The sequence below is a fragment of the Oncorhynchus masou genome, chromosome 19, assembly GCF_036934945.1.
Source record: "Oncorhynchus masou masou isolate Uvic2021 chromosome 19, UVic_Omas_1.1, whole genome shotgun sequence".
NCBI classification, from domain to species: Eukaryota; Metazoa; Chordata; class Actinopteri; order Salmoniformes; family Salmonidae; genus Oncorhynchus; species Oncorhynchus masou.
The window spans coordinates 32,105,004-32,118,131 of NC_088230.1; the positions used below are offsets into that span (position 1 = coordinate 32,105,004).

Below are 13,128 nucleotides of genomic sequence, written 5' to 3' on the forward strand. Positions count from 1 at the left end.
AAAAATATATATTTTTGTCAGTGGTGGCCATGATATAGCAGCAGAGGCGCACCACCAATAAATACTCAGTAGCAAACCAATAAATACTCAGTAGCAAACCAATAAATACTCTGTAAGAAACCAATAAATACTCAGTAAGAAACCAATAAATACTCAGTAGCAAACCAATAAATACTCAGTAAGAAACCAATAAATACTCAGTAGCAAACCAATAAATACTCAGTAAGAAACAAATAAATACTCAGTAAGAAACAAATAAATACTCAGTAGCAAACCAATAAATACTCAGTAGCAAACCAATAAATACTCAGTAGCAAACCAATAAATACTCTGTAGCAAACCAATAAATACTCAGTAAGAAACCAATAAATACTCAGTAAGAAACAAATAAATACTCAGTAAGAAACAAATAAATACTCAGCAGCAAACCAATAAATACTCAGTAGCAAACCAATAAATACTCAGTAGCAAACCAATAAATACTCAGTAGCAAACCAATAAATACTCAGTAGCAAACCAATAAATACTCAGTAGCAAACCAATAAATACTCAGTAAGAAACCAATAAATACTCAGTAAGAAACAAATAAATACTCAGTAAGAAACAAATAAATACCCAGTAGGAAACCAATAAATATATTTAATACATTTTTCAAATGATCTTTACCAAAATGTTTGTATATTGTCCCGTACGCCATTTTTTATGTATTATGTTTATTTTGGCGACTCCACTGCAGTTCCTCTTAAACCCACTAGCATTGCGATGCTATGCTATCATCAGTATCCAATGACAGAGAGGGTGGGCGGACCTGGATGATGTCACACGTCTAAGACATGAGTGTTGTTTTTGGCCGCTCTAAGTTCACACAGGGTGAAAGGAGCGAAACACATACACGTGAACACTGTGTCCTGAAACTAGGTACAATAACACACACCTTTCCTTGGAATGATCCAAAACACACTCCCACACCTTTCCTGGAACCTCCCAGACAATGGGTGGACATGCTTACCGGTAGCTGAAGCACCCGTCTCCACTTCCACTATGAGTCATACTTGAATACCATTGAACTTCACATTTTACACACAAACACACACCGACCCCCCCCCCCCTACACACACACCTGTTGCAGCATATACACTACACCAACAAGATGTACTAGAACCAGGGTTAAAAAGGATATTACTAGAAACTTCCAAAGGGCGGGTATATCACTGAAACCTTCCAAAGGGAGGGTATATCACTGGAAACTTCCAAAGGGCGGGTATATCACTGGAACATTCCAAAGGGCGGGTATATCACTGAAACCTTCCAAAGGGCGGGTATATCACTGGAACCTTCCAAAGGGCGGGTATATCACTGGAACCTTCCAAAGGGCGGGTATATCACTGGAACCTTCCAAAGGGCGGGTATATCACTGGAACCTTCCAAAGGGAGGGTATATCACTGGAACCTTCCAAAGGGAGGGTATATCACTGGAACCTTCCAAAGGGCGGGTATATCACTGGAACCTTCCAAAGGGAGGGTATATCACTGAAACCTTCCAAAGGGAGGGTATATCACTGGAACCTTCCAAAGGGAGGGTATATCACTGGAACCTTCCAAAGGGAGGGTATATCACTGGAACCTTCCAAAAAAAAAGAACAAAAAAATGCATGCATTTGGTTATACTAGCGTTTAAGAGCAGTTGGAGGCCACGGCAGGAGTGTTGTATGGCATTGAAGCTTGTTTGGAAGTTAGGTAGCACAGTGTCCAAGGAAGGGCAAGATGTATACAGAATGGTGTCGTCTGCGTAGAGGTGGATCAGGGAATCGCCCGCAGCAAGAGCAACATCATTGATATATACAGAGAAAAGAGTCGGCCCGAGAATTGAACCCTGTGAGACTGCCAGAGGTTCGGACAACATGCCCTCCGATTTGACACACTGAACTCTGTCTGCAAAGTAGTTGGTGAACCAGGCGAGGCAGTCATTAGAAAAACCAAGGCTATTGAGTCTGCCGATAAGAATACGGTGATTGACAAAGTCGAAAGCCTTGGCCAGGTTGATGAAGACGGCTGCACAGTACTGTCTATTATCGATGGCGGTTATGATATTGTTTAGTACCTTGAGCGTGGCTGAGGTGCACCCGTGACTGGCTCGGAAACCGGATTGCACAGTGGAGAAGGTACAGTGGGATTCGAAATGGTCAGTGATCTGTTTATTAATTTGTCTTTCGAAGACTTTAGATAGGCAGGGCAAGATGGATATAGGTGTATTACAGTTTGGGTTCAGAGTGTCACCCCTTTTTGAAGAGGGGGATGACCGCAGCAGCTTTCCAGTCTGTAGGGATCTTGGACGATACGAAAGAGAGGTTGAACAGGCTGGAACCTTTCAAAGGGAGGGTATATTAATGGTAACTTTCAAAGGGAGGGTATATTAATGGTAACTTTCAAAGGGAGGGTATATTAATGGTAACTTTCAAAGGGAGGGTATATTAATGGAAAGTTTACCAGTAAACTACCAAAATGTTGTTAACTTTCAAGGATTTTATATAATGTTTGGGTCCTTCACATTATCATAGGTGTGGCCCTCTGTGTAGCCTTATCACATGTAAAATATTTAAAATAATAAAATACTCAGATTTTAAAATAGAAAATAGAATGGCATAGCTGTAAAGCATTATTCTAATTATAAACCATCAACTCAGTGAATACTCTTGGAGTTTAATATGAGGGTTTCAGCATGAAATGTCCTTTATTTGTTCAACATGCTTTTATTTGACAATGTCAATATGTCTTTGTTGAAAATGTTTTGTTGCTAAACTGGTGGTAGTTGTGAAAAAAGTGAATAGTTGGAAGAGTTGCAGAATTAATTAAAATAATGTCATTGTTCATTAGCTGAGTGGCTGCAAAGAAACCCCTACTATAGGACATCAATAAGAAGAAGACATTTGCTTGAGCAAAGAAACATGAGCAATGGACATTAGATCGGTGGAAATTTTTCCTTTGGTATGATGAGTCCAAATTTGAGATTTTTGGTTCCAACCGCCGTGTCTTTGTGACATGCAGAGTAGGTGAACGGATGATCTCTGCATGTGTGGTTCCTTCCATGAAGCATGGAGGAGGAGGAGGTGTGACGGTGTGGGGGTGCTTTGCTGGTGACACTGTCAGTGATTTATTTAGAAATCAACACACACTTAACCAGCATGGCTACCACAGCATTCTGCAGCCATACACCATCCCATCTGGTTTGAGCTATCATTTGTTTTTCAGCAGGACAATGACCCAACACACACCTTCAGGCTGCGTAAGGGATATTTGACCAGGAAAGAGAGTGATGGAATGTTGCATCAGATGACCTGGCCTCCACAATCACCTGACCTCAACCAAATTGAGATGGTTTGGGATGAGTTGGACCACAGAGTGAAGGAAGGAAAAGCAGCCAACAAGTGCTCAGCATATGTGGGAAATCCTTCAAGACTGTTGGAAAAGCATACCAGGTGAAGCTGGTTGAGAGAATGCCAAGAGTGTGCAAAGCTGTCATCAAGGCAAAGGGTGGCCACTTTTAAAAATCTCAAATATAAAAAAACATTTTGATTTGTTTAACACGTTTTTGGTTACTACATGATTCCATATGTGTTATGTCATGGTTTTGATGTCTTCACTATTCTACAATGTAGAAAATAGTACAAATAAAGAAAAACCCTTGAATAAGTTGATCTGTCCAAATTTTTGACTGGTAGTGTAATTTAACAATATTAGGCTGAGTTAATAAAACAGTAAAACCTATGCAAATGTGTTTTTAGTGATACAATCTTTATCAAACAAAAACATACATATGTAAAAAACAAAAGCATAAATACTGTGTCTAAAACAGAAACATTCATATCTAAAAACACTAACATTATTTCAGTCGTTCGGGCACAAGCACTTCTGGGTAAACTGATAGATTATCAGAGGGTAAAATAACAACACTGTGGCGCCTAAACATGGTGTGTGTGAGTGTGTGTATATGTGACTGCTGCCAAATGTTCCTCCTGTGTCATTTCCTGACATTGAAGTGCCTCGTCACCTCAGAGGCCTCTGACTCGGACTGTTATCATGAAGACAGCCAGAGAAGGGTCAAACACACTAATTGTTCCAGAACACATAACATGGAATTGGTCAGCCTACTTCAAAAAAATCAAGACAGTGTGCACTGTGCTGCTAAGTCATATACTCAATAACATGAAGCTCAATGGTTGTAACAGTGTGTTTGTAGGACTACACTAACAAACAATGTTGGGGTCACTTCATTTTTTGAATAAAGTCAAACATTGAACATGTTTTGTTGAAAATGTCTGCATTTGTACTGTGCTGATATCAGATGAGCAGTCTTCTTCCGGCTACAGAACCAGAGCCATACTTCTTAGGTGGGTTTCTGATCAGGAAAGATCCACAACTATTCTGAGAACAAAATCCTTAATGCCACACACACACACACACACACACACACACACACACACACACACACACACAGGTGCAGGCAGCTACATAGGTTCAGGTGGTGAGCTGAGACCTCAGACAGCTCTTCTCTGATTGGTGCATTAGTTAAGACGAGTTAATGAGGTAATGCCTTGGATCTGGTGGACACACACACACTTTCCTAAATAGCGAGGAACCTTTATGGTCTATTTTAACTTAGAAAAGTCAGACCGAGGCACAAACAAACAGTGTCTCCAGACACCTTGGTCCTGGTATTACACAGGAGAGAAAAGCATCATTAACATTGTTAGTCTGGCCTGTCACTCAATAAAACCTCACTTCACTTTCTTTGTATGGAAGACGACCGGGGGAATCAAGTAGGGGACAGTTTGTGGGGCAGTGGGACATGGTGAGAGAAAGTCAATGATAGGGACAGTTATATGAAATACAGAGAACAGGGAAAATATGAGAAAGAATGGGACTGAGGGGGAAATTGACTCTGTGCTTAAGGTTGTGTCAACCCTCCTTAGAACTAGCCTCGTACTACCGTCCAGATCAGGCAAGCTTAAATACATGTGTTTAGCTGATTCAGTGTAGTGAAATATACGTATGTGAGCTCGCAGATCTGGATGGTAGATCGAGGCTACCTTATAGCGAGCATTGTCGAAGAGAATGGCAACGTTGCTGTGAGAAAAAAACCTGACTCTGTTTTAACTCACAAACTGTCCTATATTCCTTGTCCACCTGCCAGTGGTGATTATTTGTCACATGTGCGGAATACAACTGGTGTAGAACTTACAGTGAAATGCTTACAGACAAGCCCTTAACCAACAATGCAGTTAAGAAAAATACCAACAACAAAAAAAGTATGAAATAAAAGTACCAAATACTTAAAGAGCAGCAGTAAAATAACACTAGAGAGGCTATATACCAGGGGGTACCGGTACAGAGGCAATGTGAGGGGGCACAGGTTAGTTGAGGTAATATGTACATAGTTATTAAAGTGACTATGCATAGATAATAAAAGAGAGTAGCAGCAGCGTAAAAGAGTGGGGGGGGGGGGGGCAATGCAAATAGTCTGGGTAGCCATTTGATTAGATGTTCAGGAGTCGTATGGCTTGGGGGTAGAAGTTGTTTAGAAGCCTCTTGGACCTAGACTTACCGCTTGCCGTGTGGTAGCAGAGAGAACAGTCTATGACTAGGGTGGCTGGAGTCTTTGACCATTTTTATGGCCTTGTATAGAGGTCCTGGATGGCAGGAAGCTTGGCCCTAGTGATGTACTGGGCCGATCACACAACCCTCTGTAGTGCCTTGCTGTAGGAGTCCGAGCAGTTGCCATACCAGGCAGTGATGTAACCCGTCAGGATGCTCTCGATGGTGCAGCTGTAAAACCTTTTGAGGATCTCAGGACCCATGCCAAATCTTTTCAGTCTCCTGAGGGGGAATAGGTTTTGTCGTGCCCTCTTCACGACTGTCTTGGTGTGCTTGGACCATGTTAGTTTGTTGGTGTTGTGGACGCCAAGGACCTTGAAGCTCTCAACCTGCTCCACTACAGCCCCGTCGATGGAAATAGGCGTGTCTCATCAAAGTGTGCTCCCACACTGGTCTCGTCCCAAATGGAACCCTATTCCCTACATAGTGAACTACTTTTGACCACAGCGCTATGGACCCTGGTCAAAAGTAATGGACTCTATAGGGCTTAGGGTGCCATTTGGGACACACCCACTGACTGACTAACTGGCTGCTCATATCACATAAAGGACACACACACTGTCGATATCTGACTCTGACACCTGATTCAGCCTCCTGGCCCTATCCTGACACCCCTGTCACACACACACACATAGACAAATACACACACATACACTCACATTTGCTATGGCGACACACACACAAACACACACAGTCGGGGGCATGTCCCCAGTGCATTGTTTGAATCATGAATTGTGCCAAATGACATTTGACCCACTCACCCACACCCACACATGCCTCCTACACTTTTCAAAGGAGACAAATTATCAGGACATAGGGCGGCGCACAACCAGCGTCGTCCGGGTTTGGCCAGTGACTTGCCTAGTTAAATAAAGGTTCAATCAAAAATAGAAAAAGGTGTTCAAACGTTGGCAACGGAAAACTAAAATGAGAGTTTCTTATTAATCCCCCCGCTTCAGTCTGTTTCCTTTCGTTTGGTGCCTGATAGACTATTCCACGGAATGACTGTTGGCCAAGCCTACAAAGTAGCTGTAGTTGGAGTGACACCTACCTCTCGTGGTAGCCGAGCAGTTCGCGTGTTAGGTCAGAAACCAAAAGGTTGCTGGTTTGAAAACCAGAGCAGACAAGGTGAAAAATCTGTTGATGTGCAAACAACACATTTCACTGCACCAATCTACCTACATGTGCCCCCCCCCCCGCACATTGACTCTGTACCGGTACCCCCTGTATATAGCCCTGCTATTGTTATTTTACTGCTGCTCTTTAATTATTTCTCTTAAAACTGCTTTGTTGGTTAGGGGCTTGTAAGTAAGCATTTCACAGTAAGGTTGTATTATACCTGTTGTATTCGGCACATGTGACAAATAAGCTTAGATTTAATCTGTTTTTATTTGATCAGATCCAAGAATACAGCCATTAAAATCCCCTTCAACAACATTGCTGCCTGTGAGATATATTGATACAGCCTCTACAACACACACACACGCACACATGCACACACGCACGCACACACACGCACACAAACATTTGTTAAAAACAAAATACTATTTAGTCTTCTGACTTTCTTTAGGAATGTTCTATTTTTTTTTTAAAAACACAGTATTTTTCAGTCAAGTTAGTACATACTAGCAACGCACATAACCACCAAACCAGACAAGCAAATTCAGGGCAGCGAAGACAACCCAAGCCAAGAACAAATCGCCTTAAATCTATCTGAATGGAACTCTTTACCAATCCATATTTCTCTGCTGAATGGACCTCTTTACCAATCCATATTTCTCATCTGAATGGAACTCTTTACCAATCCATATTTCTCTGCTGAATGGAACTCTTTACCAATCCATATTTCTCATCTGAATGGAACTCTTTACCAATCCATATTTCTCAGCTGAATGGAACTCTTTACCAATCCATATTTCTCATCTGAATGGAACTCTTTACCAATCCATATTTCTCAGCTGAATGGAACTCTTTACCAATCCATATTTCTCATCTGAATGGAACTCTTTACCAATCCATATTTCTCATCTGAATGGAACTCTTTACCAATCCATATTTCTCATCTGAATGGAACTCTTTACCAATCCATATTTCTCTGCTGAATGGACCTCTTTACCAATCCATATTTCTCATCTGAATGGACCTCTTTACCAATCCATATTTCTCAGCTGAATGGACCCCTTTACCAATCCATATTTCTCTGCTGAATGGAACTCTTTACCAATCCATATTTCTCTGCTGAATGGAACTCTTTACCAATCCATATTTCTCAGCTGAATGGAACTCTTTACAAATCCATCTTTCTCAGCTGAATGGAACTCTTTACCAATCCATATTTCCCTGCTGAATGGAACTCTTTACCAATCCATATTTCTCAGCTGAATGGAACTCTTTACCAATCCATATTTCTCAGCTGAATGGAACTCTTTACCAATCCATATTTCTCTGCTGAATGGAACTCTTTACAAATCCATCTTTCTCTGCTGAATGGAACTCTTTACCAATCCATATTTCTCATCTGAATGGAACTCTTTACCAATCCATATTTCTCAGGCAAAAAGTCAATCCACCTACAAGAAAAAAATTAAAGAACATCTAATGTGGTAGACCATATGACTGGACAGGAAATAGAAAGCATCAACTGAGTTTCCTGTCAGGTATTTCATTGTCTTTATTGTCTACTTGTTGAATGTTTTTGAAGCCTTGATTTGTGGTTGTTTGTAATGTCTTGTTAATTGGTGTTGGACCCCAGGAAGCTTTGATCCTATTAAAAATGACAAAATTACACTCACATGCACATATTCACAAGCACAGACATACACACCTCAATCCTGTCCTTTTACTACGAGCCAAACTCTCCCCTGTGGATGACAGAGAACTCTGGCATAAAGTCCACTCCTATTCCTTTGGCTGTGTGTGTCCACTATAAACATATCCTACAAGCATTTGAAACCTCATGAATACAGAACCAACCATCAGACACACAGTATATGAGTGATTACTTCCTGATCCAGTATGTGAGTGATTACTTCCTGATCCAGTATGTGAGTGATTACTTCCTGATCCAGTATGTGAGTGATTACTTCCTGATCCAGTATGTGAGTGATTACTTCCTGATCCAGTATGTGAGTGATTACTTCCTGATCCAGTATGTGAGTGATTACTTCCTGATCCAGTATGTGAGTGATTACTTCCTGATCCAGTATGTGAGTGATTACTTCCTGATCCAGTATGTGAGTGATTACTTCCTGATCCAGTTGGAGTGATTCACTAGTAGAAAGAAATGGTTCTGAAGCAGCGGCCATTGGTCAGTTACTGGGGCAATATAATTAAGTTAATGCTCGGCCCACTGACATAACAAACCCTAGCCCTGCACTATTTGCAATTCTGACGGGACAGGTGAAATAAATACATATGGAGGAAACTTCGCTAAGACCTTTGGAAAGATAGATGGAGTAACACCATTGGGTCCCAATTTACCAGTCCCTTCAGGTTTCCAAACAATGAAGGTTGTTGTAGGGGCAGGCACCCATAGTGATAGTAAGTGCCTTTTCCCAACTGGCCTGTGTATAAAGCCCTTTTCAGATCAGCTGATGTCACAAAGTGCTATACAGAAACCCAGCCTAAAACCCCAAACAGCAAGCAATGCAGATGTAGAAACACGGTGGCTACGAAGAACTCACTAGAAAGACAGGAACCTAGGAAGAAACCTACTGTACAGAGGAACCAGGCTCTGAGGGGTGGCCAGTCCTCTTCTGGCTGTGCCAGGTAGATATTAGAAGAGTACATGTGTGGCCATAAAGGCAAGATTGTTATTCTGAGAAAACCTTTCAGTCCTAGCTACCTAGAGAATTCAGGTCAAGAGTTTTTCATGATCAGATCAAGCTTTGGGGAAAACTCCAGGTTCTACACATAGGTGACGGTCTTACCTACGGAGGGTGCCCTGTGGTGGGTAGGACACTCCAGGGTCCCCTGTTGGGTTCGACCAAACATGGCAGAGTAGACGGCGATCTGCATCCCTTGTTTACAGCTCAGCTTCATCCTCTCCTCCTCACACACCACCGTACTCTTATACTCATCTGGAAGGGGGTGGGGGAGAGATATCATCTTTAGGATCATCACAGACATACCTTACCCTTTCTGTCGGTCTCAGGCTTACTCTCAAATTGGCCTTTTATTTTGCCTGTGAGTGTGCGGTTGTTCAGGTGTGCACATGTGAAGGTGTGAAAGTGTGCAGGTATTCAGGTGTGTGTGTTCTAAATACCATCCATCTTTCCTCCCCTCCCTCCTTCTCTCCTTATCTCAGAGTCAGAATACCAGTGGTGTAATCCCTTCTCTCAGAGCCAGAATACCAGTGGTGTAATCCCTTCTCTCAAAGCCAGAATACCAGTGGTGTTATCCCATCTCTCAAAGCCAGAATACCAGTGGTGTAATCCCTTCTCTCAAAGCCAGAATACCAGTGGTGTTATCCCATCTCTCAAAGCCAGAATACCAGTGGTGTAATCCCTTCTCCCAAAGCCAGAATACCAGTGGTGTAATCCCATCTCTCAGAGCCAGAATACCAGTGGTGTAATCTCTTCTCCCAAAGCCAGAATACCAGTGGTGTAATCCCTTCTCTCAGAGTCAGAATACCAGTGGTGTAATCCCTTCTCTCAAAGCCAGAATACCAGTGGTGCAATCTCTTCTCTCAGAGCCAGAATACCAGTTGTGTAATCCCTTCTCTCAGAGTCAGAATACCAGTGGTGTAATCCCTTCTCTCAGAGTCAGAATACCAGTGGTGTAATCCCTTCTCTCAGAGTCATAATACCATTGGTGTAATCCCTTCTCTCAGAGTCAGAATACCAGTGATGTAATCCCAGCCAACCAGGGTGTTGTAGTAGCTAAATCCATTCATGTTATTCCTGAGCTGTGGTATGGTCACACTAGACTGACTGGGAGTGGCCACTCACTCCACTGACCCCTCCACTACCCTGACCCTGGACCAATCAACAGCTCTTTTGTCCTCTGTCACTTAACCAATGACTTCTTGGCGACAGAGAAATGTCTCTGTAGGATCTAAGTGGGGTTTTAGTGAGGTGCAACGAGCAGGTGTCACTGCCTCTGAAAGGAAAGAGGGTGAGGGAGGGATGGAAACAGATGGAGAGAGAGAGAGAGAGCTGGGTTTAAAATCATCTCTCTCTCTCTCTCATTCCCTTTATCTCATTCCCTGTCCCAGTCTTCTCCTGTGCATTCCTGTTCCACTCCCCCATGTCCATAGTTTTGATTTTCAGGGAGTTCAGCTGTCACGGGTTACTGTGACTGGGCTCTGTGTGTGGAATACCTGTGCATGGCTAAACACATCCACATTGCAGGTTGACAATCATTGGGATGACTCTTGTCTTAGAGGCAGAGTGATTTCCGCTAGACGGACCAGCTGCAAAGTCAAAATTGTCTATATATCATAAAAATGAATTCAAACAAAATATTAATTTTTGGTCTCAATTTCAAGTTAGAGTTTAGGCATAAGATAAACAGTGTGATCAAGGTCAAGGTTCAAATCTGATTTTATGACTGTGAGTGTGCCAGCTTGTGACCAACCTGCAGAGCTGCCTCCAGTACATGAGTCAACCCAATAAATGGCAACCTGCATCCACATTATCAAGGCTTCTGTTTCTGCACATTAGTATGAATGGGATTTAAACCTTCATGGTGTCACCAGGGATTTCTTTGTGTGTGTGTGTGTGTGTGTGTGTGTGTGTGTGTGTGTGTGTGTGTGTGTGTGTGTGTGTGGTGTAAGAAATAGACAGACAGAAACAGTCACTGTAAGGTGGAGCATAAATGATAAAGAAACTCAGGGGTGATGAGGGAGGGACTTACTAGGCATGCATTTGTACCACACAATGAGGTATTTGCTGCTACTGGGGCACGGGTCCATCCCGAAGAGACGACTGTTGACAAGGACCTGACAGATCCTCCTGTCCTGGCACTCATCCAACATTTTCTACCATTGAAAGAGAGAGAGAGAGAGAGAGAGAGAGAGATAGAGAGAGAACAATGATCAAGCCGGAGGGCACACAAACCAAAAACCACTTCAAACACCCTAACCATCCCCTTCTCCCAGGCCATGGGAACAGTTCTACACTCCAGTGTCCTGACATCTCCTTCTCCTCCCAGGCCATGGGAACAGTTCTACACTCCAGCGTCCTGACATCTCCTTCTCCTCCCAAGCCATGTAGAAGACAACCTCCCAGTGTTCTGGTGTGTAGAAGACAACCTCCCAGAGTTCTGCTGTGTAGAAGACAACCTCCCAGTGTTCTGGTGTGTAGAAGACAACCTCCCAGTGTTCTGGTGTGTAGAAGACAACCTCCCAGTGTTCTGGTGTGTAGAAGACAACCTCCCAGAGTTCTGGTGTGTAGAAGACAACCTCCCAGAGTTCTGGTGTGTAGAAGACAACCTCCCAGTCTTCTCCTGGTGTCGAGAAGACAACCTCCCAGTGTTCTGGTGTGTAGAAGACAACCTCCCAGTGTTCTCCTGGTGTGTAGAAGACAACCTCCCAGTGTTCTGGTGTGTAGAAGACAACCTCCCAGTGTCCTGGTGTGTAGAAGACAACCTCCCTGTGTTCTGGTGTGGAGAAGACAACCTCCCAGTGTTCTGGTGTGGAGAAGACAACCTCCCAGTGTTCTGGTCTGTAGAAGACAACCTCCCAGAGTTCTGGTGTGTAGAAGACAACCTCCCAGTGTTCTGGTGTGTAGAAGACAACCTCCCAGAGTTCTGGTGTGTAGAAGACAACCTCCCAGAGTTCTGGTGTGTAGAATACAACCTCCCAGTGTTCTGGTGTGTAGAAGACAACCTCCCAGTGTCCTGGTGTGGAGAAGACAACCTCCCCGTGTTCTGGTGTGTAGAAGACAACCTCCCAGTGTTCTGGTGTGTAGAAGACAAACTCCCAGAGATCTCCTGGTGTGTAGAAGACAAACTCCCAGAGTTCTCCTGGTGTGTAGAAGACAACCTCCCAGTGTTCTGGTGTGTAGAAGACAACCTCCCAGTGTTCTGGTGTGTAGAAGACAACATCCCAGTGTTCTGGTGTGTAGAAGACAACCCCCCAGAGTTCTCCTGGTGTGTAGAAGACAACATCCCAGTGTTCTGGTGTGTAGAAGACAACCTCCCAGTGTTCTGGTGTGTAGAAGACAACCTCCCAGTGTTCTGGTGTGTAGAAGACAACCTCCCAGTGTTCTGGTGTGTAGAAGACAACCTCCCAGTGTTCTGGTGTGTAGAAAACAACCTCCCAGAGTTCTCCTGGTGTGTAGAAGACGACCTCCCAGTGTTCTGGTGTGTAGAAGACAACATCCCAGTGTTCTGGTGTGTAGAAAACAACCTCCCAGTGTTCTGGTGGGTAGAAGACAACCTCCCAGTGTTCTGGTGTGTAGAAGACAACCTCCCAGTGTCCTGGTGTGTAGAAGACAACCTCCCAGTGTCCTGGTGTGTAGAAGACAACCTCCC

The 13,128-nt window shown here is 43.3% G+C and overlaps 1 protein-coding gene across 1 annotated transcript in view; it reads right to left on the reverse strand.

The window, feature by feature from the left end:
• Positions 1 to 13,128, reverse strand: part of LOC135506182 (protein eva-1 homolog A-like) — a 186,840-nt gene that overhangs the window by 119,407 nt on the left and 54,305 nt on the right. The window contains exons 3-4 of the mRNA XM_064925665.1: positions 11,509 to 11,632; positions 9,582 to 9,731 (exon numbers count right to left, since the gene is read on the reverse strand). Of these exons, the coding sequence (XP_064781737.1) occupies positions 9,582 to 9,731; positions 11,509 to 11,632 (274 nt within the window). The remainder of the gene's footprint in view (positions 1 to 9,581; positions 9,732 to 11,508; positions 11,633 to 13,128) is intronic.